Raw genomic sequence first — 27464 nt, 5'->3', positions numbered from 1 at the left:
CCTGTCAACTCATGGCACCTACCATCCCCTCCTGGTGGCTCAGAGGGCTGGTGGGACCTGAGGACACTGCATGAGGCCAGCAGGGAGGGGTGGGTGTTATCTTTTGAGGGTGGTTTTTTTGGTTTTCAATCTCTTTCAGTTGTGTTTTCCCTCCCCGCTCTGCCAAGGCATTTCCATACAGGCATGAGAGGTTGGGAGAGCCGTGGCATGGGCACAGCAGCCATGCCAGGGGATGTGATGGGGTGGACTTTGTGCTACTGGTCTCCTGCCCTTTTTCTCCAATGGCCGTGATTGAGAAGCCAAAATACAGTATTGGTCAAAAGCGCAATGAGTTTTAGCCAGCCTCAGACCTCCTAGAGCTTAGCGGCACCCGAGTGCTGTGAGCTGCCTGTCTGACTTTTTTGCTACCAAAAAAGCTTGGGCAGCATTTCTTTGGTAGCCGAGGGATGTTTTGCTCATAGCCTTGGCTTGCAAACTGCAGAAGCAGAGCTGTGCACCGGGAAGGTCACAGCCATTCAGAGGCACCAGCAAAGACTTGCCGGGCACTGGGAGTGGGTCCTGCAAGACCTGCTTGGCTGCTGGGAAAACATCTGGCCAGGTCTTCCTGAGGTGCACGACTTGCTGCTGCCATATGGCAGCTGTGAAGCAATAGCTTGGCTACGAGCTTTGCTAACGCACAAAAATACTTTCTGGGAGCCTGCTTCGGCAGCGAGCCTGCTGCGAGCTGCTCTGAGCAGGAAGCGGTAACCACAAAGCTATATATACAGCTCCCGACAGAGCTGCTGCTGCTTTTGATGTGACAAAATTAAGGTGGTGTTTTTGCAAAGAAATCCAGCATGTCGCCTTTTTCTGGAGCCGAGGCTGACACAGAGAGGGCAGAGCCCGGAGCCTGACTCCTGGGCGGGCTCCTGGGCCAAACCAGGGGAGCTGGCACAGGGAGACAGGCGAGGAGCTCTCGTCGCCTCCAAAAGCTATGTGGTGCTGCAGGCCGCCGGGTGTCTGAGCTGTTGGGAGCAGCGCACGTGTCTGGAGTGTCATGGCTTGTGCTCTGCTCACCTGGCTCTTGCTGGCTCTTGAGCTGGATTAGATGGTACAATGGCAAAATGCAAGTGGCTGGGGACAACATGAGGGTCTGGGCAAGTTGAAAGCATCCTTAAAGCTATGGAGATGGTAGCTGTCACCCACAGGTGATGGTGTAGCCCGGCCTCAAAGGTCACTCATCCCCCAGAGGACATGCAGACCCTCGCTTCCTCCTGAAATCAGCCTCCACATTCCACCCTGCCCCTTCGCTGCCTGCACCCGATCCTGCCAGCCTCCCTGCACAGCCAGGCTGGGCTTGCTGTGGGGCCAGGGTGGGCATGCAGCTGTGGTCCCTCTCCCCCTCGCTCCGGGCAGGTGAAGCCCTGCCTTGCCTCTCCCGTGCTGTTTTGCAGAGCGGGACTGACTACAGGTTCCTCGTGAGCCAGAACACAAAGCTCCTGAGCGCACTGGAGGACCTGCGGCACCGCTGCTCCAGCCTGGCCGAGGAGAACAGCTTGCTGGTGAGCAGAGGATGCGGCCCCATCCCACACCCTGGCCGGGTGCTGGGCTGGCTGCCGGCACGGGATGCTCCATGGGGAGGGAGTCCCGGCTGGGGTGAGCTGCCGTCTGCTGCCAACTCCAAGAGATGCTGGCACATGGGATCGGCTGGGCAGGGCCGGGGGGGAAAGGGAGCCTAGGTGCTTTGGATCTCCTGGATGCCTTTGCACTGCACCCATCGTTGGCTCGAGCAGCACCCCTTCCTCATGACGCGAAGCGGAGCTGGGACCCTCTGCTGCCCTCTCCGCCATCTTTGTCTGGTGCTACTTGCCTGCTGGAAACCACAAGAGGTTTTAACGCAGCCACCCACGAGAGCAGGCGGAGAGCAAGGCAGCGGAGAGCTGACGGCAGGGGAGGGGGAAGTCGCTCTTGTTTCCTCTTTAATTGGAAAAGCAGAAACACTGATTCACTCGGCCTCGGCTTTGGGTGACAGTGCAGCACTGCCCCCTGCTCCCATGGGAGCTCAGCACCTGGCTCCTCCCCAGCTGCACCCCCAGCACCCAAAGCCAAGCCAGGCTGCCACAGCCTGGGCCGCCCATTCTGCCCCGCTCCCCCATCCCTGGCTCCCCAGGCCCATGGTGGGCAGCCAGGACCCTCGGGAAATATGAAGAGGGGATGTTCCCCTCCTGCATCCTCCCCGGAGAGCATCAGTGCCTTGCGCAGACCCGCGGCATGGGAATGCGGCCACCCCGGGCCCCTGAAAATTTGATTGCTCAGCATTTCAGATTTATATCACCAAATTCAAAATGCATATTTTAGATAGTTTTCTTCACTAAAAGCATAAATCCAGTATGACCTGCATGCCGGGGGGTTACCCCTTATCAGTCATCTGAATTTTTAGCAAAGCACTATTGTGTAAGCTCTCATCAAATCTTACTCTCAAAAATCAGCTTCGGTCTTCCGGCTGAAGAAAAGCAGTGAAAGCAGCAAGCGCCCATGGTGGGATCTCACAGGGGTAGGGAGGAAAATAATTGGAAGGATCAGCTGACCTGACATTTTTGCTGATGTGAAAGGACAGCACAACACATCTGGGTATGACCTTGAGAGAATGAGCCATGGGCAAGCGGCAGCTTATCGAAATGGACAGATAACAAATAAAAGGGGATTAAGAGCGAACAGAATCAATAGGAAGAAAAAGGAAATTTGCTTTGCCAACATCATAAAGTCCTTTGCCGCTTTCTCGCATTCCCCCCAACTCATGCTTCGGTGTCATGAGAAAAAGGACAATGGCGAAGCTTGCGATGGCGGTGCAGCACAAATCCGCAGCAATGTCTTGAGTCCTGTAACCCCAGGGAAATAAACTGGGAAGACTTTGGAAGAGAAAGCCCAAGGGGTGGGTGGCCAGGCCAGATTGATGCTGGAGATGCGCCGAGTCCCAGCCAGCAAAGGCAGGGCCTGCAACGAGCGTGTTGCGGATGGAGAGGGACCTTGCAGGACGGCCCGGGGTTGGGGGTGAGGGGCATCTCACGGGGACCAATGGGTCACATTAACAAAAGTACTGAGAAAAACACAGGTTTCAATGACTGGAGAGGCGACAAGAGCAGGGGTCGGTGTTTAATGGTTGGGACAGTTATAGAAGAACAGGCCAAGCCCTGGCTGGGAAAAGCCCTGTGGGCACAGAGCAGGTCAGGCAGGGCTGGGGACCTTGGCTTCCCCTAACACTCCCGGAGCGCAGCTTCGAGCTGAGCGGGGGCTTCACCTCGATCCTCTCCTTCTGTTATCTAGCGCAGGAGCTGCTTCCCCCAGACGGAGGAGAAGGTGAAGCACCTGAAGAGGAAGAATGCGGAGCTGGCAGTGATTGCCAAGCGCCTGGAGGAGAGAGCCCGGAAACTCCAGGAGGCAAACCTCAAAGTCGTGAGTGCGGGGGCTTGCCGCTGCTGGGCACGGCTGGGACGGGAAGCTGAGCTAGGAGAGCACCTCATCGCCAGAACTTCTCTCTTGCTACTTCTATTGCGCTAGAAAGGCCCTTTCTTTCCCCTTTTCTTAAACCTACTGCAAACATGCTTTGCACATCAGCAGCAGGGCAAGAATCACGAAACCCAGCCATCGCCAGCTTCTTCTGCTCGTGTGCGGGGAGCTGGCTTTGAGCAATTTCCTCCTGCTTGGTTTCTTGCTGTAAATGTGCTGACCTACCTTAAGGTGTTAGTTTAAGGTAATTAGCTCAGCTTTCCCTGGGCAAGTCATGAAAATAATTCATCTGACTTCACCGAAAAGAAACAGGAAGTATTTGAATAAGAAAAGGAGTGCGGTAAAGCAAAACAGGAAGGGGTGAGAGAGACTGCTCTGCCCCATCCACACCTCGCTTGCACTGCTGTGCAAGCCCCATGGTTTTTGCTTTCTCCAACCCAACAGCAGCTTGTTGCAAACCCTGTAGTATCTGACATGGTGCAGGAGTGGTGGGAGATGGCCGTAGGATGTGGGATCTTGGGCACAAGCCCTTGCATGAGCTTCTTAATTGCAGTGGAGTAAGGGAAAACCTTTCTTCCGTTGGAAAGAAACCAGGGATTTTGATGGGGAATTCAAGCCCTTTAGGACAGAAAGGAGGAAGTGAAAGATTTGCTGAAGAGAAGGTAGGGGGTTTTCCTGGCACTGCCTGCCCTCTCTGTCCCCAGGCACCACGCCGCCCGTCTGTCACGGGGTTTTGGTACTTGCAGGGCAACAGTTGCTGCCAGATGGACTTGTCAGATACTATGTTAAGAGAAATCATTTGATATACATCCAACAGCTATGCGGACCCTCCAGCAACTATACAAATACTGTTTTATTTTTTTCCCCAAGTGAAACTTTGGGGTGGTGACAGTTTTAAGACCTGTGCGAGCCCTGGGAGAACTGACTTGCTGAGCTCCTGGGCTGGCCCAGGTCTCCCAAGAGCAGAAAGTGCTTGGACGGCTGAGGCTCGTGGAGGGTGGGCTGGAGGCAGGACCAGGCAGCTGCATGCCCAGAGAAGGGGCCCTGACGAGCTGGGGTTAATCTGGCAGTGGTTGCCTTCAGTGCCTGGTACACAGGTCGCGTGGAGCCAGGGCCCGGCATGCAGCTTCTGCACGTGGGCGAGATGCTCAGGAAGACCTGGGGAGGAGAAGTTTGCACAGAGGATGCCATGTTCCTGATCAGGCAGTGGAGAGAGTCCCCCCCCTTGCCAAATTGTCAGGCTTTGTGCAGGCAAAAATAGCTGGACAGGGAGAGGCAGGGTTTGGTAGACCCAGGGACTGGATGTGGCCAGAGGGTTGGGATGAGCAGGGGGGTGTGAGCTGCCCCTTCCTCCAGCTCCGCAGTGCTGGTACCCAGTGGGAGAGCTGGCCCCAGGGACGAGGGCGCATGTTGAGAGTAGGCATCTCAGGGAGACTGCAGCCGGGCAGCCTCAGCTCCTGCCTGAGACCTCTGCCCAGAGCCTGTGCCCAGCCAGCTGCCTGTCCCTGCCTGCCCTGCTCCCCCTGTAGCACACTGCCATCCCCCCTTGCTCTTCCACCTTGAGTCTCCCCCCCTTGCTCTTCCCCCCCTCGCTCCCACCCATCTGTGCTGAAGCCCTCTTTCCCTCTGCCTAGAAACCCACAGAAGCTCCATTTCTCTTCCTGGTTTGGCCACTTCCATCCTTCCTCCCATGCTCATCTTTCCTGCCATCCTCCCCTCCTCCTCTCTGCCGCCTTCTCCTGTCTTTCTGCCTTTGTTGTGTTTTTCTCTCCTCTCCCCACCCGCTGTTGCCCTGCCTGCAGCCTCCTGTGCTGACTATACCCATTGGCCTCATCTGCTGAGCACCTTCTCCTTCCCACCTCTTCTCTGATCCACTTCTCCATCCAGCCCTTCCTCTTTCCTCCCACTTTTTCGTACATCTGTCATGCTCCTCTGTCTGTTTGTCTGTCCTTTGGGCTAGGCTGCATCTCTTGACAGTGCTCCCTGCCCGATGGCTGTTGGGGTGATGGTTAACGAACACCAACGCACGTGGCTTTCTCCCTTGCTGCTCTCTCCGGTGTAGGTAACTGCTCCAGTGCCTCTGAAGGGCTCCAGCCTGGAGCTGTGTAAAAAAGCATTTGCCCGTCAGCGTGCCAAGGACCTGACAGAGCAAGCCAGTGCTCTCCTGGCGAAAGACAAGCAGATCGAAGCTCTGCAGCAGGAGTGCCGGGAGCTGCAGGCTAAACTCATCGCAGGGAAGGTGAGACACTTTCTGGGACATCACTCGCTGGCTGGGGACAAGCAGTGCAACAACAGGGTTGGGAACCAGGCTCCAGGAAGCGGCGTGAGGGCAATTAGTCCCAAGAGCAGGCTGAAAACAGAGGGCATTTGATGTGTGGTTTGGATGGGGGACATTAGGCGAGTGCGTGGCAGAGACGATGTCCGGACCCCTCCAGAACAGTGTGTTGGGGACACACCGGTTGTCCCTCCATGAATTCATGGGTCTGAGCTGCCATTTTCAGCAGCGACTAAAACCCTCCCCCTGAAAAACCCCGAGAAGCCACAAATACAGGATGACTTTTCACAGTGCTGAGCTTCAAGCAAGATGTCGAAGCAGGACCTCCTTTTAAAGTATTTCTTTAAGAAGTAAACCAGCTAAGCATGTTCCCAAGACCCAGTCTAAATCCCATGTCTTGAGCTGCAGCTTTCCGAGTGCTGACAGCCACCACGAGACTGGTGATAACTAGGTGCATGCTGGTATGACTATGACTAAGGGTACAAATGATTAGACAGGGGTGGGTGTTCATGAAACCATCTACAATGCTGATGCCTGCACCTGGGCTGGTGACCTACGTTCCCCTCAGCACCAGCACAGAACTTGCCGATATTTTATATGATGGGATAAAAGGGATAATTCAGCTCATCCCAAGACAGACGTCTAAAACTGGTTGGATGCGTCGCTCGCTCAAAGCAGTGCTTCTCTGCGATGACTCTGAAAGGAGCCTCTGCAGACATCTGAAGCTAGGTGAAGTGATTCCCACTCAAGGTGACTAAAGCAACCTGTTCTGGGCATATCAGATACATCTTTTGTTCACGAGCTGGACGTTTTCAGTTTAGGTCAGTTAATAAACTCTCAGGAGAAGCTCAGTAACGCTAGGGCCCGTTTTGCTAATGCAGATGTGGTCAAGTGCAACCTTATGTTCCTGCACCCAGCTGAGCTGAATGAATACTTACATTTCTACCTACCCTACTTACATGATCTTTAGGTGACAAATACTTTCTTGCTGAAAGCAGCTTTGTTTCTGTCCCTGACCTCCCCGTATGTTCATTTTAACTATGGGTTTGAAGGTAGATTCTCAGTCTTTCCCTAATGTAGACCTCATCTAGGTCTACATAGAACTATCGGGTGTTTGCTGTTTGTACAGGCTGCCTCACTGATTCCTTCTGGCATTAAACCACAGGAGAAAGTTATCCAGGTCTGACTCTGCTCTACAGTGTCACCAAGAAGAAATTCCCTTCCTGTCCCCTTGATTTCTCACCGCAGACCCCCACAGAAGTGGGAACAGACCCTTTCCAGAGCAGTCTGATTTTCCTAGCAGAGCATGCTGGGCAACCTGAATCTGCCAGGGACAGGAGAATGACAAATTGTAGAGGAATGTGACAAAGGCAGGTGAGCAGGATTCATTACTGGCCAAGGAAATACACATGGCTGCAGTCCTCAGGGTTGATGAATTCAGCCGCTGCCTTGCTAGGGCATGGGTGACCACCCTGTCTCAGCAGGTGAGACCGTCTGTTTGTGTAACTGCCGAGGCACCAGTAATGGGGGGCATCGATACACGAGCAGGGAATCTACAGAGAAGACAGCAAGAGAGGAGATCATTCTGTCTGATCTTGTTTTTCCCATTTCTCTTCCAAGCGAGCCGCTCATTAAATTTTAATTTTCAGCTAGTTAAAATTCAAAATTCACGTAATCTGCCTGCAGCATGCAAAATGCATTATGCCAATGAAGGGGTTTATATGCAGAGATATTATGTGCACGCTCAGAGTTTGTAACCAAATCAATTTTAATCTAGGGTATTTAAATCTGCACAAATTTTTCAGTAGCTATGAAATGGATCTACTCAGTTCCTTTCCAGTGGCAGGATGGACACCCTGCATGCCGGGCTGCAAAAGCATTGGCCTTGTTTTGCAAAGTCAGGGCTCTTAGGACAGGATAAAATGATTTCCTGAGATCATGCTCCGGTGATGGGCTTCCAACCAAACCCCAGCTCCAGCTAAAACCAGGCTGCAATTTCTTGCAGCATGGATTCTTGGAAGTGGGGGATTGTGGCGAACAGCGAGGCAGCTGCAGGGGACGTGTATAATAGAAACTGTGAGTGGAGGACTGAGCTTTTTTTCTACTCCCTTGTTCCCCCAGGCTTTGGAGGCTGTCTGTTGGGAATAGCTGCCTTTTTTTGGTGGGGGAAGGGAGATTTTATACAGAGCCACAGCCAATTTTGTTTAAAGAACTACTACCCTGATGGCGTGAACATGGGTCTGGCACAGAGGAGGCCCAGCTGCTCACTTCTTGAATCTGTAATCAGTTCCCATTAATGCTACCTCAGTTTCCCCCTTGCAGCGTGAGAATAACCATGGCTTTCTACACAAATTGTATTTATAAAGCACATGCTATTTTTAGGGCGAATAAGAAGTGAACAGGGAAGGAGATTAAATTTGTCCTGGATACCAATTATGCGTTGAATTCACTGGCTTAGGAGCTTTCCAGGAGAATGAGCAATGTCTCCTCCAGCAGCATATTTGTAAAGACAGGTTTTCATAACTGGCTTTTGTACGTATGTATGGACATGCAGGTACGTGTTTCTTCAGCTTCCTGAAATCTGAAAACCTTTGAAGAATTAAACAAGCTGGTGACATAGTCTCAACGTTTTTGTGAGAGTAAGATTGCACTGGTTTCCTTCAAAAGCTGCTGGTTTTGGGTCCCGAGTGGATGGGAGTGACCCCTTGTGCTAAAGATAGGGGCCCATCCACACATACTGTCTCTGAAGAGGTTAGAAATCAAGAATGTTTGAAAACCAAACATTATCCTGAGCGAGAACTGAACAAATCCCAGATGTTCTTCATTCTTTCCAGCATTTAAAGCCCTAACCACCGTTAGGGCTGCAGAGAATGCCAGCACCCACATCAAGGAGGTAAACTAGCTAAGGTTCTCGTTTGGCTGGGAAATGAAATTATATTATCCTGACACGCTCTCTGCTGGCAAGCACTGAGAAAGCACACGCTTAGAAAAGCCCTTTTGCTTTGCACTGGGATAGCTGCAGAAGCACTACAGGCTAGTTTTTATCTGCGGGAGGAATAGCGTATTTGCATAAGGGATGCAAAGTGACTCCTTCTGAGGCTTTGGAGAGCCAGGAAACAGAAATCTTTGCATGCCACATTACCTGGTTTTCACCAGTGTCTCCTCAGTAAAGGCTTTTGGAGTTTGCATGTTAAATCACCACCCCGACCTGTTCCACCTTTTGGAGCTTGTCAGCGACTCGATGTCGTGTTTGCGTTTCCCGCAGGATGACCCTCGCTGCCTGAACGTCATTGAGTTTGATCGCCTGTTGCGGGAGTCCCAGAGAGAGGTGTTACGGCTGCAGAGACAGATCGCGCTGAAGAATTTCAAGGAGTGTCTACGTTCCTCTAAAATCAGTTCAGGCGGCGCTTTGCCAAGTGCTCCCGCACGCTTGGGACCGCCCGTACCAATGCTAAATACCTGCATCAAAGGTTCACCTCTACCGAAGGAGGCCCGCTTGGGAGACCCAGTGCGTGGAGGGGAAGCACGCAGGGAGGTGAGACAAGTGGGTCAGCGATCTAAAAGTTTTGCTGTTTAATTACTCAATTAATTACTGTTCTTAGGAAACTTCTTAAGAGTATGTGAGCACTGCGGTTTGCATCCGCTGCGAACAGGTTCTGCGCTGGTTTCTGAAATGACTGATTCAAGCGCCAGGTCTCATCGGGCGAGGGGGGACATGGACGCTCGTGGCAGCCCACTCCAGCGCGGGGACACTGAGCCATGCCGAGGGCTCGGTCCTGCTCATCTTCCTCGGCACGGGTCTCCCATGCTGAGTTTTCCAGCCTAGGGTAGCAGGCAACCCCTCTTTTTTACCCTCATTTGCTGACAACACACATTTTTGGTGTTTGCGGAGGTTCGGACATTGGCTCCCAATGGGTGAGCGATGGGCACCCATGGCCACAGTGGCGGTGGCAGGGAGGCCTGCTGCTCCGTGACGCCCATCCCTAACCCCTGCCCGTCCCCCACACGGCCCTGTCCCCCGCACGGCCCCTGCGCCGTCCCCCACCTCCCCCGCCGCAATGTCTCCAGCCAGGGCGAACCTCCGAGGCGGGCCGGACCTCACGCCCAGGCCGCGCTGAGGAGCAGGGCCGCGGCCTGGCCGCCTCCCGGGCCCCGACCCCGCGGTCTCGGCCCGGCCCGGCCCCGGCCGCCCCTCCGCGGCCGCAGTGGTACGGCCCGGCAAATCCGGGCCGCCTCAGGGCGCCGCCTTCCCGCTGGCGGGCCGCGCAGCCGGCAGGTAAGGCAGGGCCCTCCCGCGCCGCCCCTCGCCGGGCCGGGCCGGGCCGGGGGCGGCTGCGGTGCGGCCTCCGCCGGGGGCCGGGGCGAGCGGGCCCGAGGCACCGCCGGGGAGCGCCTCTCCCGCGGCGGGGCCGAGCCGCTCCCGGGCCGCCGGGACAGGCCTGCCGGGGCCTCCGCTGCCAGCGGGGTAGGGCAGCGGGGCTTCTCCTCAGCGCTCGGGGGCGAAATCCTCCACAAAGGAGGTCGCAGCCGCGGTGAGAGGGCCGGGGCCGGCCGAGGGGCTCAGCCCGCCGTGGGGGGCCGAGGTCTGGGCTAGTCCTGGTGCGCGCCTCCGTCAAGGGCGCACCGCCCCCGGGGGCCGGGCCGGGCCGGGCCGGGCCGGGGGTGAGGGGCCGGCGGAGGCCTCCCGGGCTGCCCGCAGGCCGGGCTGGCAGGCGGATGGGTGCGTGAGGCCGGGCCTCGGGTGCCAGATGCACCCGGGTGCCCCCCAGCTCCGGCGGTTTGTGGGTTCCCTGAGCCAGGGGCGGCACTGGGGGGTCCGCTGGCTCCTGGCGGGTTTGTCTTGTGTGGGTGCACCCGGTTTCCTTCCGAAGCTTTTGGTACCCGCCGTGTCCCGTGGCAGAATTTCACATCTGTAGGCTGTGTGAGGACGGGCTACTCATCTCCCCTCCAAACTCCCATCAGCTGCTCTCATTTATTGCTCCCCAGCTGTTACAGATGTATTGAATATTCATTCCTTGTTCGTCTTTTCCAAGTCACTCGTGAGTTTATAGGCCCCTCTCCTTCAGCCGTTTTTTTTTTGTTTCTTCATAGCCTCTTCCATTATTCAGTGTTAATCATCTTTGTCTCCTTCCTTTCTACATTTTCTCTGTCGTTTTTGTGTTGGGGGAAGCAGCGCTGCACGCAGTATCCCAGCCGCTGTGTCATTGATTTATATGGTGGCATAATGAAGTTTTATCTCCCTTTCCCAATAGATCTCTTTGCCTTTTTGTCTAAGCACTGGGTTCTATTAAAACATCATTTGTCTGACGGCCCTCTGTAATCTCTCAGTGTCATGAGGCCCTCTTCACCATTTGTTTCTTTGCTACATCAGTACTTGGAGAGCACGGTTCCTGCTGCCTCTTTTTTAGTCCTCTCATTTTTACTAGATATTTACCGGAGAGAAAACCTTCCCCCTCATCCTGTGGTGGCTCAGTGTCTGCAAAAGCCTTTCAGAGCACTGTAGCTGAATGTGTTCAGAGCACCCAAGCAGATTGTACCTACTGGATCTCCCTCACCTGTTTGCTTGCTGACATCTTAGAAAAACTCCTTATAGATTTGTGAGTGTGGGGTTTTTTTCCCAATATATGTTTGTTTGGGGGTTTTTTTAAGTATCTGCCTAACCTTTGTTGCAATTTCTATCAATTTGCCCGGAACAGGTGTCAAATGTACTGGTCTGTGTTTCCACAGATCTCCACTGGAATACTCTTAAAACTTGACATTTGCCACCTTCCAGTTATTTCGAATTAAGGCCGTGTCAGAGGAGTGACACACCGCACCTCTTGATTCAGTTACTGCTGAAGTGAGAGATTCAGTTCATGCTGAAGGGGGTTATTGAACCCTTGGGTGAATATTGTCTCATCTTGGTGATTTGTTACTGTTTATTTTGTTGGCTTCCACAGTTCTTATAGACAGTTCAGTTTGAGAGAGATCCTCAGCTCTGTTCTTCAGTTTGAGATTTCTGCCCTGGCGGCTCCTCACCCCCGAAATTCCTCCATGATGAAGAGGGATGCACAGATGATTCCCCCCCCCCCGCCCCCCCGCTCTGCCCTTATCTTCCTTGAACGGCCCTTCCATACCTTGGTTTTCAACTGATCCTGTAGATTCTGTCAGACAAGAACGTGCACTGCGGTCTTTCTCATGGATGCTCTTTATTTCTCTGACTCAGGAGAGTCTGTCCTCATTGTCAAAACATTTTCCGGATGATAAATAGCAATAAGAGTAAGCCCGACGGCAGTAGTGGAGGGGGAGCAAGGAGGCTGTTGCCAGTCTCTTAGCTGAAACCTGTAGCGCAGAATACCCCAGGCTCAACGGGCTGTATTCATGCAGGTGCAGTGGTGCCATGCTGAGGATGAAGTCAGCTCTTGGGGCAGTAATCGCAGTTATCGTAATTAAAAGAAATGACTTTGCTGTTCTATCCTGCTCCCCAGCACAGTGCATCATGGCAGTACTCCCCAGCTTTCAGAGAACTTCCTCAGAGTATAAGGAGCAAGCTTCTCCTCTAAGTGTCCTCGGAAAATCCCATTTCTCTGTTCTCCTTCTGAATTCTCTACTTCTTTATTTTGGGTTTTGGGGTGATGCTTATCTCTGTAATGACAAATCATAATTTAGCAGGGATTTCTTTCAGTGGTGGTGCTGGCTTAAACAGCCTCCTGCGCACCACCGCTTGTTCCCACTGCCCCTTCAGTTGTGTTGGTGCAACTCATGTTGAGCAGTGGGATGTGACAGATCTGAGTTAAAAACAACCTAGCAAACCCAGCCTTCCTCCCCCTTGTCCTGAAACTTGTGTCAGTTTTCTGGTCCAGCTCTGCCTGACACTGCACAGAGCTGCCCTGGCACAGCTGAGGGAACGGGCCATGGTTAGGTGGAAAACGCTGTAGCGATTCTTTGGGGGCAGGATTGCGATGATGCTTTCTGGGTGCCAAGGGCAGAGCTTTCTAGAAAGTCTACAACATTTTTAATTTACTGTTGCGTGCTTTAAACTTTCTGGTCATTTTCCAAAGTACAGGTACTTCTGTGCCTGTTGTATATTCGGCTTTAGCTGGTACAGCGTGGGGATGCTGATCAGTTGTACAGCCCCATCCTGCTCTCTCAGCAGAGTCTCTGCCAAGGTCAGTGCACTCCAGGTGGATGGTGCTGGGGGTGGAAAGCAGCTGTTCTACAGTGATTTTTAACTGTATGGTTGAACAGATTCCTTGCACCTGGCTCATTCATTGAGCATCTTCCAGTCCCTGCTGTGAATGAGGTGGCACAGCTCTCTTCGTGATGTGTGCCAGTCTTGTTTATCAGTTGTTTAATATGGTGATGAGTCTGGGTTCTGCATAAAAATAACAGTATGTGAGCATGTGGCTGGGGCATATCTTTATTCTTGGGTGGAAATTAGGTCCATGTGGGCAAATTTATAATTTTGTCGTTTTTGTAAGTTGTTTGTAATTAGGAATGTCATAATTTTATTTAGCTTTTTGCTGGGAAATGATCACAAATAAGCAGATTTGTATTGCATATCTATTTGCAAGAGAGCGTGACTTGTGAAGCATAGTGCATGGTACTTGTGCAGTGAGTATCTAACCTTAGCTGGCATCCACTAGCATTCCTTGGGACCTAATTTCATTAAAGTTGACTGAAATGCAACATTTTGAGGTTCAACAAGGCCAAGTGCAAGGTCCTGCACCTGGGTCGGGGCAACCCCCGGTATCAATACAGGCTGGGGGGTGAAGGGATGGAGAGCAGCCCTGCCAAGAAGGACTTGGGGGTACTGGTGGATGAAAAGCTGGACATGAGCCAGCAATGTGCGCTCGCAGCCCAGAAGGCCAATCGTATCCTGGGCTGCATCCAAAGCAGCGTGGCCAGCAGGTCGAGGGAGGGGATTCTGCCCCTCTGCTCTGCTCTGGTGAGACCCCACCTGGAGCACTGCGTCCAGCTCTGGAGCCCTCAGTATAAGAAGGACACAGACCTGTTGGAGCGGGTCCAGAGGAGGGCCACGAAAATGATCAGGGGGATGGAACACCTCTGCTATGGAGAAAGGCTGAGAGAGTTGGGGTTGTTCAGCCTGGAGAAGAGAAGGCTTTGGGGAGACCTTACTGCAGCCTTTCAGTACTTAAAGGGGGCTTATAAAAAAGATGTCGGCAAACTTTTTAGCAGGGCCTGTTGCGACAGGACAAGGGGGAATGGCTTTAAACTAAAAGGGGGTAGATTTAGACTAGAGATAAGGAAGAAATGTTTTACGCTGAGGGTGGTGAAGCCCTGGCACAGGTTGCCCAGAGAGGTGGTGGATGCCCCATCCCTGGAAACATTCCAGGTCAGGTTGGACGGGGTTCTGAGCAACCTGATCTAGTTGAAGATGTCCCTGCCCACAGCAGGGGGGTTGGACTAGACGACCTTTAGAGGTCCCTTCCAACCCAAACTATTCTATGATTCTATGATTTTCCGTTTGCAAGGAAGCATAATTTTGGAGGGGAGGTGTGAAATACAGATTTGAAACTTAGTATGTGCCAAGTGGTTTAAAAAAAAAAAGTCTCAGAAACATTTACACATGGATATACCAGAGTTAAATACTGGTTTCAGAGCACGTCTGAAAGCTCCCAGGGTACCGTGGCTTGGGTGGAGCATCTCAAGATTTCCAGCCGCTGGTTGGTGCTCAGACTGCCAGGCTCCCAAGTGAACCTTATTCCGTGGGTGGTAGGGAATAAGGTTCACATGGGAAGTGGTTTCAGAATTTTCCTTGTAGCAGAAAATGTGAAAACCTTGATAGCCTGGGCTTGAATGTAGTCTCTTAGAGTTTTCTGACTTTCGGCAGTGGAGCCACGAATATAGACATAGTTAAAACCTGTGGCTTTCAAGCCTAAAAGAGGTAAAAGAAATCACTTTTTAGGTATAGTGCTTAGACACTGTCCTTATGACTGACCGTAAAGGGAGCTCAGACTTAGTAACGTAGGTCCCTCAGCACTGTAGGTGTTCAAAGTGAAATGAGAAATTCCACTTTTGATGAGAGGCCAACCGAAGGTTAAAGGCTGAGATGGAGTCACAAAATCCGCTGCTTCCTCACTGTACAAGTTGGTTTTGATGATCCTAAAGATCTCCTGTCCCTAAAATCTATTTATCAAAACCAACTTTAAATTCAATGTTTAAAACATTATCAAAGCCCTCTTTTGTTTATCTCAGGCCTTGCCCTGCTGTCAAGGATTACTCTAGGCAGACAATGTCAAGTCAAATATCAGCTGAGAGTGAAAATTCAGAGGATTAAAAGTGTGTTTGTCTGTAGCCCAAATTAAAAGGCATTTTGTTAGAAACTTGTGTACAAACGCGTACAGAAAAGTCTCTTCTTTCATCTGGTTTGGTGGTGGCACATAAGCCATAGCACATCTGCTGCCTTTTCAGTTCTTCTCAGCTACCAGCTGAGGTGGGATGCTCCATTTCTTGGTATTTTTTCTCTGCTCTTCCCTGCCTTTCGATTCTGACACCTTCACTGATTTCTACTTTCTGCTGTTTATGAAGGTTGTGTTCTCCCTTCTGACCATCTTCCATCTTCTTTTTATTGCTTTGGAGAGGGCCATGAAAGGTGTTGCTGATGCCTCTCATTGAAACCTTAGGTGAGGCATAAATGGGAACTCAGATCTGAGAGCTTTCTGGAGCCCACTGTTGCATGTGGGTGGTTTAGTCAAGCTGGATTGATTGGCGCTGGGCTCCAGAAGACTCCCAGCGTAGGTGGCCGAGAGATCCCTGGCATGGTGTTCACCTTTCTCCATGTCCAGTGGTGCAGTTCAGAGATCAGGGGTTTTCATGTGGAGCGTTGCTCTCCCGGGTACTGCCAGGAGAGCCTCTTCTCCCTCAGTGTGCATGGTGTGCTCTGTAGTCCTGGCTGTCCCTGAGCTCTCTGGCATCTTGCTTGCTTTCCAGGTGGAACCAGGTGTGCAACCGCTGGGACCTGCCTCTGAAGGACATGAAAATTTCCCTCCCAAAAATGCAATAACAGACCAAGAGAGCAGCCAACAGATACAGCAGCTGGTGAGTTGTGAACCTGGTTTTGGGTGAAGGAGTGCTATACTTTTTCTTGGGGTTTTCACCTGTGCAATTCAGGCAGAGATTTTGGGGACTGAAGTCTTTTTAGGTGCAGCTGCTCTGCAAAAGTGGGAAGCTTGGGGAATCGGTGGGAAAACACAGGCTGTCTGCATGGAGAGCGTTGCTGGGTGGCAGCTCCAGGTATTGGGCTGGTGAGACAATATGTCACACTAAAATGAGAGGGAAACACACCGGTAGATTCTGTGCTGTGTTTGGTTTAGTCTAATTTGAACTGGGAACAGATGTGACTGACCTGGGACAGATGCCGTGTGCGGAATATGTCCCTTGTGAATTGTTCCAGCAAGCTAGGACAGTTCACAGTGAGGTTTAGCAGTTCTTACCTGTCTGAGGAACCAAGAGTGGTAGCGAGTAACTGCAGATAAAGGTACATAACCAGAGGATGTCTGCTCTCTGTTAGATGCCATTTGGATTAGAATAGGAGCTAAGATAGCACAGTTTCAAGATGAATATTTTGCACAGCTCTGTCTTTTTGTCCCCTGCATCCTGTCCTCCATACTGTTCTATACAAATAGGAACAATCTGTGCAAATGGGAAGCAGAGAACTGTTTTTAGAAGATGAAAGGCTTGGGAAAGAGAGGAATAGCTGTTTCACCTGAGAAGTTTTTTGGTTTTACTACCTTTTAAAAAAAATCTCCCTTGGTTTCTGTATTCTTTATGTTTGTCACAAAGAGATTTTCTTAAGAAAATAAAAATAGCTAATACAGCATTAGGTCTGAGTAGCTGGGCTTGAATTTCTTATGCATTGTAAGAATGTGGACTTGCTGATCTACTTATGCTTGCTTTGTGCAGGAATTTGAACTCAAGAAAAAGCGCAAAAAATGTGAAAACCTTGAGCATGAAGTGAGGAAAAAGCATAAAAGATGCAAAGAACTGGTAAGTGTTCTTGTTGCCTACTGTTCTGAGCATAATGGTAGAAGAGGAGCTAGGTTGTTCCGTGACTCTCTTGGATTCTCTTCAGTTTCTCTTAATAAGGAATCACCAGTCTTTCTCTTAATTTGAACAGTGTCACAAATTTTGGGCTCTAGTCCTTGAGGCTGGAATTGTTTATTTAGTCTTTCAGCTAGCTGTGGGTTTAATATAGCTACATAAATCACTGGATGAAACTCTGTGGCCTTTGCTAGTTTGAGGAGATACTTACCATTTTCACATGCACTCCAGACAAGTATCGAAAGATTTCTGCATCTTGAGATGGTAATTACACAAACCCACGGTCATTTTCTTGTGCTTCTTATTTGTTGGATGAAATCTTGCCTCTGTTTAATTTCATGGAGGTTTTACAGGTCATATCACAGCATCTGGATTTCTCCCTTCTGTTTCTACTTTGCTGAGCAGCACTGGTGGCATTAGTGACTATGACAATGTATAGCTTCACCCAAGGGTGCTTACCTTCTGAATAGATGTTTTATGCCTTGCTCAAATCTCAGTTCAGGTCAGTTCTAATGCATAGCTCAGACTCATATGCAGTTCATAGTGCATAGCTCAGCCTCATTGTCTGGGTTAGAATGGGACGTTTAAGGAATAAGTTGGTCATTGTATGTTGTTAGACAGTAGCTTTTCAAGGTCAAGAAGGGACCAACTCACCTTGAAGTGCTGGGACTTAGACTGTCTGCACAGGGAATTAGCTCTTGGGATAGCCAGAAAATATTTGATGATCCGTAAAACATTGGGGTGGGGAAATGTGTGTGTGTGTCTATGTGGGGTCATGTGATTGTGCAACTATTTAATTCCTCTAATGCTATACAAAGTTGCTGCGGATGGACTGGACCTGACAAATTCAGTCAGTGTTTCTCCATATGTCCATGGCCTCCTGCCTGCTCAGAGACAGTATTCTCTAAGGCAGAGTGATAGCTGGCTCATGTTGCTTTCTTAACTCCAGACTGAATCCTGGTTTCAGAGTCAGCCATTTAAAACTCTTGAGTTTGCAGTCTAGAACTCTTTTTAGCATCATTCTTCCAAATAATTTTTCTTCCTTAACTGAAACTTGTCAAGAAGACTCTGATCTTGAACAAACAGTAAAACTTGATGAATTGTTGTAGGTGAAGATGGAGTTCTAGGCAGCAGCATGTAAATAATGTGACACTGGAGCTGTGAAGTAGACAAGGAAAAGTCTTTCTCATTCTGGGCTTTGAGGCTACGTAAATGGGAAAAGAAACCTAACAGATCGTCTGGCACAGGGCTGGTATCTGCTTGAGCAGTGCTGCACGTTGTTGCCTTCTACCCGTCAAGCAGCATCCCATCAGCATTCTGCACCATCAGTCAACAGGAGCAGCGGAGCTGCTCTGCAGAATAATTTGGGGGAGTTAGTCTGAGGGCCTTGGTGTAGTAATGCCTGCTCTTTCTGGACAGGAGATCCAGCTGCAGGAGGCACAAAGTGAAAATGCACGACTGGCCGAAGAAAACTTGCAGCTGAACGAGAAGGCTGGATGGGCAGGACAGGTAAAAAGCAGTATCTGTGTTTGGCAGATGGAGCATTAGCTTCTGTAAAATTTTGCTGAGAAGAACTTGCTAGTGTGCTAGGTTTTCAGGTTGCCAGCTGAGTAATGGTCGTGTGCCCATCTGTGTGCCTCTCTGTCCTGCGTACCCCATGGTAACTGCAAGCAGAGCAGTTAACTGCCCTATTTTTATTACAGAGTTTCCCAAGACTTGAGTGAGATGCTTTGTCCTTACTTAAGTTCATACTTGGTTTACCTGTGGTAACTTGTTAATGAGTTCAGAACCAAAGACGGACAGTGGTTGGTGGGGAGCAATGTGCACTGGTCAGAGTGGTAGTAGAGCAGAACCCAGCACTGCAAGTGGCGCAAGCATATGGTGGGTTTGACAGTCCTCCGTCACCTCTGACACTTTTTTGTCATCCTCGAAGAGGGGTTTTGGTGGCGGATGATGGGGCAGGGGAGAAAGCCAGCCCTGCAATTCAGAGCTGCCCTTGCCAGATGGAAAACCCAAAAGCTTCAGGTCTTGGGACAAAGGCAAGATACTTGCGTTGTTCAGTTTGCAGAGCAGATTTCGGGGGGGGGGGGGTGGCTGCACCTCGGAGGGTTGTGTTCTAGGAACATGTTGTTGCCTGTGAGAATGGTGGAAGAGTTGGTACTCCAATGAAGATCCTCCATGGGTTTCTGTTCCCAGCTCCTTCTCTGGACAAATGTAATGCGCAAGAGTTAGAAAGTCACTTGTCTATCCCATATGTCAATGTTGCCACCATGCATAAGGCTTCCCGCATATCTAATAACTCTTTGTTCGAAGTGGAAATGTTTCTCTTTGCTTGGTAACCTGCATTGCTAATAGTCATCAAGCCATAGTGCACTCTAGAACCAAAATATGGTGCTGGAATTTCCTGTAGTAAGTGGAGGAGGTAAACATGATTTCAGCAGGCTGCTGAACTTCTGTACTGTTCTGTGTTTAATCCTACCATCTAGGATCAAAAAAGCTTGTAGACCTTTGTGCTTTTTTCATCTCTCTTCACTATGTAGCCTGTTCATATCCCAGTCCCTTCCTCCTTGCAGATGGGGAGGGGAGATGAGTCTAGTGGGAGAAGCGGTACGTGCAGATAAAGTGTTCATCATGTTGAGGACTGATACAAATGCTCATGTATTAGTTTTGAGTGAAAGCCGGAGGGAGAGGAGGTTCATGATTTTGGTATCATCACAAGTAGAAAGCAGGTCTGCAAAACAAACTATTGAGATAGAGAAATAAATTGTCCTCCATTATTTATACAGGAAATACCTATGGCTACTTGTGCTAATTGAAAATCCTTTCTCTTCAGGTTGAATCTGAGAATGCTGACCTGAAATTGCAGGTTGTTTTGGTTACTAAGGAACGGGATTCAGTAATTCAGACGAACCAAGGACTCCAAAGCAAGCTGGAGAATCTGGAGCAGGTGCTGAAGGTCAGTAGGATCCACATGGCTGGAAGGACTGTCCAGACACTTAGTGCTGCTTTTGGATGGCACATGTTATCTCTTTGCTTTTTTTGTCCATTCTTCTGTCTCTGCTTCCATTGGGAATTCTCCTGCGGGATCCTGGAAAATACAGGATTCTATATATATTATAAATAATATTCCAAAATAGGCAGAGGTGCTTTAGAAAGGCTGCTTCTGGGATTTGGGTGGGAGGGGAAATAAGGTGGCCATCACTGATTGAAGGATTTTCTTTGACTGTGTTGCTCTGGCCTGTGGTAAGAGTTTCTTACTTTCTCCTCTGTTTAATGATGATGACATGAAATACAGGCCATGTTTTGACTTCATGGCGCATGATAGGACACAGGACAGTATTTCAGTAATGTCGCCCTTCAGCTGTCTGTGAATTGTTCTGCAGCACATGAGAAATGTGGCTGAGCGAAGGCAGCAGCTGGAAGTCGAGCACAAGGAAGCGCTGCTAGTCCTGCAGGAGAAGCAAGAGGAAGTCAGACGGTTGCAGCAGGTATGCAGAATGGACATTTTACTCTCTGAACCCCAGGAAAGGGATGGGACTCCTGCACCTCGTTACCTTGGAAGTGCAGTGTATGGAGGAGGTATATGTGAGTTTACAGGATAAAGTAAACCAGGGAAGAGTGTCTGTGTCTAGGCGAACTCTGGTACCTGAGCAAAGTGAAGGGCTTTCCTCATGAATGGCAGTTCTGATCTCTCACTGCTGTTTGTCCAAAGACCAAAGATGCTTTCAGTCTGTATAGTGTTTTAAATCTATAATGGTCTATCAAGGTGGTGATGATAGTAGAAGTGAACTTAGGTAGGCTGCTTTCTTGTTTATTCCATTTCTTATTTTTTCTTAGGCGCAGGCAGAGGCAAAAAGAGAACATGAAGGAGCAGTACAGCTTCTAGAGGTAAGACAGGAGAAAATAAGATGGATTAGTGGCTGCAGATTTGGTATCTTTTGTTCTTAATGTCAGCTTTCTTGATGCCCTGGGTTTTGTTGGTTCTTGAGCAAAATGCTTTAATGTCTTGATCAGACACAATGTGTTGCTGCCGTGGACAAGTATCGGTTGTGCTGGCAGAATAGTCTCTGGGGTCAAAGTTTTCGGGGATTAAATCCTGGCCTGCTCAGTCCTCAAGATAGGTTACTTCATTCAGATTGTGCTCAACAACTCTTTCAGGGATGCATTAAGTAACCAACCTCAGATCTGCCTGCTCCATTTTCTAGGATCATCTGCAGGGAGGACGAATACTTGCATCCATGTGATTTGAAATTTCTTTTGTGTATATGTGCTCTATGCTTTTTATTAGGGAAAAAAAGGAGAAATGTGGCCTTTGCCTGAGCATAACGAGTGATGAAATTTGAGGCAGCTCCCTTGTCCCATTTGCTCGGCTGGGACCAGCTGTGCGAGTGCTCTGACATCCACACAGAACACGCTTTGCTGTGGTGGCAGACAGCTTAACGGTGCAGCCTGGCAGATGTGATGAGCACTGTTTTGGTTTTGATTTGCATTATCTCATTATTATCAGGATGACTTTGGAGAAAACCTCGGCTGTGGATTCCTGGAGCTGCAAAGGCAAAGCACCAAACCCTAGAACTTGGTGTGGTGATTTAGTGGCTGCCAGAGAGCTGGGTTAGGTGTGATGACGAATGGGGCAGCTTCTGCGCTCTCAGTCCACTGAGGTTTTCTGAGTACTAAAACATCTGAGACCGAGCAGAATGCCTCGCTGTACAACACCTGGACAGTGAGATCTCATACTAATGAGGCCATGGCCCTGTCTGTAGTGGTGACATACTGTCAGAGATGGCAGGCTGAATTGCCTGTGTCCACTGCTGTGCAGCAACTCTGTGGCTGTTCAGAGCCCAGGAGAGTTGAGCGAGATGGTAAGTGTCCTTGATGGAGGAAATGGCTCCATGGCTGCAAATCACATCTCCTTTGAAGAGGGCCTGACCTGTATCTGAACTGTAGAGCCTGAGAGTGCCGGGCTCCTACTGAATGGGATTGAAATTGTTGCAGGCTGGATGAATATTGTGGGGAAGTGATATTATATATTGCCCCATTGCCATGTCCTTTCTGGGACATCTGCTTTCAGCTGCAGGGACAGGATCAGAGCTGATACAGGTGCTGCTCTTATGTCAGTTGGTGTTCAGCTGGCTTCTTTGCAGCCTTTAAGGGAAAGGAGGTTTGATGCTTGCCAAATGTTTTCTGAACTAATTCACTGAAGGATTGGAGAAGCTACTTAGGCTTAAACTAGACATCTACCCGTGCAAAGGAAGAAAGGGACAGTCATTTTGTTCTATGTTTGAGAGGCTGGTCATGTTCTTCTGCAAGGACCTCATCAGTTAAATGTTCTTGCTTTCATGTTACTGGTACAGAGATGCTTTATAAGTCAATGACACCAGGTGGACCAAAGAAAGAGAAACTGTCATTAAAAGCTAGTTTAATGTGGAGCAACAGTCATTTAAACAACTTAACTATAATCATAGTCATTCCAGAACATCAGTGTAGGGCAGAATTAGGGGGTTTGGGGTGCTTACACTGCGTATTGTCATTTTTACATGTGTTTGTATTGCTTTTTGATGTAATATTAATGAAGAATGAGTGTGGTCTGTTTCCCTGTCGGAGGAGTTCAGTCAAATGATTGTCATAAGTGGAGTCTCCCTCCTTGGAGATGTTCAAAACTCAACTAGACAAAGCTCTCAGCAACCTGCTCTAGCTGACCCTGCTGTGAGCTGAGGAGTTGGACTAGGTGATCTCCAGAGCTGCCTTCCAACCTCAGCTATTCTGCAGTTCTGTGATAAGGCAGTGATGGGGGTGAGTAGAGGTATGGGATAGTTTCTGTGTGCAGAAATGCCATGGATAGGACTGTCTCCGCTTAGAAAGAAAACCTTGAGGGTTATGCTCATGGGAATGAAGGAGTTCAGTAGTGGTTCCAAAGTACATGAGACAAGATTCTCAACTGCCTTTTGCACTGCATAGATGCAAAAGGCAACAGCCTGGTTTCAGGAATCCAGTGTAGAATTTTGTTGGGAAATATGGTGAACAGAGCTCAACTTTGCTTGTTTTCCCTCACCTAGGAGCAGGGTGCATGACTGAGCAGGCTGTTAGCCGCTTGAAATCGTGTCAAAGGCAGGTTCTGCTGTGCCTTGATTCCCAGCACTCCTTGGTCTCGGTCTGGACACGAAGTGTCCATTCCATTGATTTTGTGGGCGGTTGCAATGTGCTGGGAAAAGAGAGCTTGAAATTCCGCACTGATGCTCAAAGCGTATTGTGATTTGGCTCAAAGCATATTGTGATTTGGAGGCCCTCAAACAGTGTGTGGTTATCTTATTCATGCATTTGGTATGTGAGATTTGGCTTTTGTTTAGCAAGCAGATGCTTCTGGGAATGAGGTAGGAATCTCAGTACGGAACAAGGCAGACACCATAAGTCGGTGAGAAGACAATTTCGTTCAAACTGAGGGTTGGGTTACCTTTGGTAGATTGTTGATTTTTGGCTAGTGTAACTGCTGAAGTGGTTTTATATCTCTTTTTGCTTTTCTTCTTGCTACCAGAGTACTTTGGATTGCATGCAGGTACTGCTATAATCCTGTCAAACAGGACATTTTTCTCCTCTGTCCTGACTTTGACAGTTGCTTGATATTCTTGTTTTAACTATACTCTGGAAAAGATTGCAAGAGTGTCACCTCCAAATGTAATTAAAGGAGCTACCACTATGAGTTTGATGGAGCAGCTGCTTTTCTGTTTAAATGCTTTGCTTTCTCGACCAATTAGAATTGGGAGCTTTATTTTTTTGGCATTTCCAGATTTTTAGAATTGTCCAACTGTGCGCCTTCTCCGCGTGTCACATACATTTAAAGGTCTTTTGGGAACTGCTTGCAGTCCAAGAGTGAAGTGTTGCCTTCAAAACCCAAAAGCAATGGTGATATCATTGCAAATGAAAGTGTTGTGGAGGAAAAGACAGGTCCTGCTGGCTTTGTAATTGGTTGGGAGATGGGAAGCAGAGATTGTGAATAATAGTTTTCACAGAAGAGGAAGTAACTAATGAAGTTATGGTCTGGGAGCTGTGCTAGCCAGCCTGTTCACAAAGGATTTGGAAAGAAGGCTTATATGGAAGTGATGGGGTTTGTAGCTGATAGAAAACTGCTTTCAACAGTCACCTTCAGATCTGACTGCAAAGAGCTGAGAGAAGTTCTCATGAGTAAGGGGGAGATTAAATGACAGGTAACACTGACTGTGCAAAGGCATGCACATGGAGGAGAAGCAGCTGTGACTAAAGATGCACAGTAGTGGGCTCTGAATTACCTGTTGTGGCAGGAAATGCGGTGTTTGAGGCGGGGTGATTTTTTTAAAATGTCAGTCTAATTCACAAGTCTGGTCAAAAAGGCAAGTACAGTGCTGGGAACTTTTAGGAAAGGAATTGGGAACAGCCCAAGGACATTATTAGGGTATGCCCACATCCTGTAGAAGTAGCACCCACATCTATGTAGAGTTATGGATGTTCCTTTAATCCCTTTGGCATTAGCCCTGCTTTGAGCAGGAGTTTGGACTGCAGACCTGTAGAGTTCCCTTCTGGCGAAATTGTGATTCTCTGATCTCAAAAACATATAGCAGAAGATACGGGGAAAGATAACAAGGGACATCTGGATGGGGAACGTCATCTGTAGAAGTATAATAGAGCAGCCAAGAAGGAGAGTGTCTAAGAGGACAGGGCTGAGCTGGTGGTAGTTGGGTCTAGCTTGGTGTGGAAAATCAGAGTAAGTTCTTGAATTGGTGGTTAAACTGACCCCACCAAGCTCTGCTCCCTGCTCTTGCAGCCTCTTCTGGTAATCATGCTACTCAGTCTCAATTGGTGTGTGAGGCTCCCCTTTCTCCCCCTTTTGGGTTGGGCATAGACACAAAAGACTCCTCTCTCTTCTGTGTCTGGGGCTTGATTCCTGCTCGTTCCCTGAAACTCCTGGCCGTGTCCTTAGGCTCCTCTTCCTTATCCCCCTACCTCCTAGCCCTGCCCTAGAAACTTGCTGCTTGTCCAGCTGTGTGAGGACTTCTGCAAGTAGTCCACTAGAAGTATGCATTGTGTCTGATGTGGCAGTAATACTTAAGGGATGTTTGTACATTGTTTTGAATAACACAAGATCTAAAAGACATCTGACTAATTAGGTATCTCAGAATTAAACTGTGGATTATCCAGGCTATTGGCTTAGCCACCATTATAAATGGATTTAAGCTGTGATTAATAAATTTACAGAACCAAGATACTATTATGCTGCTATTAAACACAATATCCAGATGCATCTGCTGGCTCAGGTCTCCAGACAAGACAGGAAAACCCTCTCTAGTCCTGCAGTCTTGTTGTAGGCTGTGTCCCAAGGTGGGACTGGGGACTGATGTTGGTCTAGAGGAAGCCCTACTTTGATCCAGTGCAACTGTTCTTACTGTTCATGGTTTCTTTTCTCTATTAAGATGTAATGCGTAGGGGAGAAGCGTTTATGTGAACAATCTTAACTGTAAGTAAATTCAGACATTTATGATTGCAGAGGAATCCTGTACAACATGACTTAGTGAACAAGGAGTTGACTCTGAGCAAGTGGAGAACTCAGACACTTCTGAAGTTGCTCATGGCATCTGATATTCTCTTTCAGTTCAGAGACAGTTACTTCTTGCCAGACTTCAGAGACTTCTCCAGGCTTCCCTTAAAGACTGAGAGCGCCTAGCTAGTTGAGAAGGAAACAAGTGATAAACTGACATGTTTAAAACAGATATGTCACAATAAAATAAAAATGCAAGCACCCTTGTAAGTTGGTAGGGAGTGGGCTAGAAAGATTTTGTGGTACTCTGAGACCAGAAAGAAAGCTTTTTCCAGGTCAGATGTGTTATTTTTAGAGCTGCCTAAAAACCAGACTTTGTCTCATAATATTTCAAGGCATGATTTATTTTTTGAGTTGGAAGGAGAAAAAGACACTTCAAAAACATTTTGTAGAATGAAAAATTTTGAAGAGCACAATGCAGTCATCTGTTTTGATGCATCTTACCTACGCAAAATGATGAGATGAGTGACTACAAAGCCTGGTGTGATCTCAGCCCAAAGAGAAAAAAGGGAACAAATGTCATCTCTTGCAAGGCAGAGCCTGCACCTCAGCCAGATGCACTAATGCCAAATTAAATATTGTCTGCATTAACTAAGTTGAAGAACTGCTGATTAGATGATATATTCCCATCCAGCACTAATGCTTTTTGTTTACTTATTACCTGAAGTGCGTGAGCAGGGTCTACACAGGATATCTGTCTAGGAAGCCAGAGAGGCTGTTGCATGGTGGAAGAGTGAGAAGAGGGAAAGGAGCAGTTGCGTTCTCCTTGGAATTGATATGCCCACAACTAGAGAGTATGTGGGGATGTGTAAGGACAGCCAGGACTCAACAATATTTTGATAGGTGAAGATCTAGAGATGATAGAAAGAGAATACTGGAAAATACAAATGGTTCCCTAGTAGGAATGCGTCCTTCCCTCTGCATAGTATTTCCCCAAGGCTCCCCTGCATCTCATCTTGCTGAGATGTAGTTTTCTTGTATTCAGCATGCATTTTCCTGGAACAAGTCATCCCTGTAGGACCTGGTGGCAAAGTGTGTGGGCTGCCTGCACCAAAGAAATGTTCTGCAACACGGGCCAGGGTGCTGATGCTCTCTGCCCTTCCTAGTGCCTGGAGGAGCCAAGATCTGGAGAGACAATCGGGAGTCCTGCCCAGAATGGTGGGGAAGCCAGGTTAGGTTTTGGGAGCTTGCTGGAGCCTCTGGAGTGATGGACGAGATAGAGCATTGGGAGAGCAATTCCTTTTGGAGATGTGATTTTAATGCTCCAGTAAACATGCAAAGCCTTTTCAATCTTTTTCTTTTCAAGGCTTATTTATCTTTGACTTATCTCATCTGGTCTTGTGCAGGGCTTGGAGAGGATATTGAAGTTCAAACCCAGCATTTCAGGGATAATTCCTAATTGAGCTTGCAGTCAGTCTCCTCATAGATGATGAGGCTCAGGTTTTCAAAGATACTATAGGTGCGGAGCTGCCAGTTCCTAATGACCATTGGTGGGCAGGGCACACCTTTAGGTTCTTGGAGTCTGAGACCCACTGAAAAGATGCAGCAAAGGCAAATGCTGTTTGGAGCCTCACTGGTGGTTTTGATACGGGTTTGTGCCTCATCTTATGTCTCTCCTGTCAGGCCCGGGTGAAAGATCTGGAAGACCAGTGTCGCAGTCAAACAGAGCAGTTCAGCCTCCTGTCTCAGGAACTCAAACAATTCCGGCTTCAAACAGGAAAAATTGAGCTTCTCACCTCTACGCTGGTGACTTCTGAGCTTCCTCTTGCTCTGTGCAGCTCTATCCCGCAGCCCCACTGGGAGAAGGGTAATTGCTAGAGATTCCTGCGAGTGTTTTGACAAATGAGTTGTTATTTGTGTAAATGGAAAGGTGTAAAGGAAATAATGCAAATGTTTAGTTAACTTTTGGGATCTCTGTCTCTCTCTCTCTCGTAAATACTTTTGGTTCATTTTGTAGTCATGAAGAGAACCTGGCATTTCTCTGACCAAAGAGAGCCCAGGGTGTCCAGTCTGTTGCACTGTTAAATGAGTCACATTTTTAGAGACTTGAGCTGCTCTAAAGGGTGTTTCCTCACTGTGATACTCACTGCTCAT

General features: G+C 48.9%; 1 protein-coding gene across 9 annotated transcripts in view; it reads left to right on the top strand.

Annotated features, from left to right (window-relative positions):
* Positions 1-27464, top strand: part of TSPOAP1 (TSPO associated protein 1) — a 73211-nt gene that overhangs the window by 11443 nt on the left and 34304 nt on the right. For 8 of the 9 annotated variants that reach the window (XM_076355003.1, XM_076354999.1, XM_076354998.1 and 5 more), the window contains exons 2-12: positions 1434-1541; positions 3304-3432; positions 5549-5725; positions 9027-9296; positions 15695-15802; positions 16667-16750; positions 18224-18313; positions 19638-19760; positions 20188-20292; positions 20642-20692; positions 26994-27177. In XM_076355003.1, coding sequence (XP_076211118.1) covers positions 1434-1541; positions 3304-3432; positions 5549-5725; positions 9027-9296; positions 15695-15802; positions 16667-16750; positions 18224-18313; positions 19638-19760; positions 20188-20292; positions 20642-20692; positions 26994-27177 — 1429 coding nt within the window. Of the gene's footprint in view, positions 1-1433; positions 1542-3303; positions 3433-5548; positions 5726-9026; positions 9297-10005; positions 10038-15694; positions 15803-16666; positions 16751-18223; positions 18314-19637; positions 19761-20187; positions 20293-20641; positions 20693-26993; positions 27178-27464 lie in introns of those variants that run through there. The other variant, XM_076355004.1, reaches the window with a different exon arrangement.

This window comes from Aptenodytes patagonicus, chromosome 17 (assembly GCF_965638725.1).
Source record: "Aptenodytes patagonicus chromosome 17, bAptPat1.pri.cur, whole genome shotgun sequence".
Lineage (NCBI taxonomy): Eukaryota > Metazoa > Chordata > Aves > Sphenisciformes > Spheniscidae > Aptenodytes > Aptenodytes patagonicus.
This window is presented reverse-complemented; position numbering and strand designations above follow the sequence as displayed.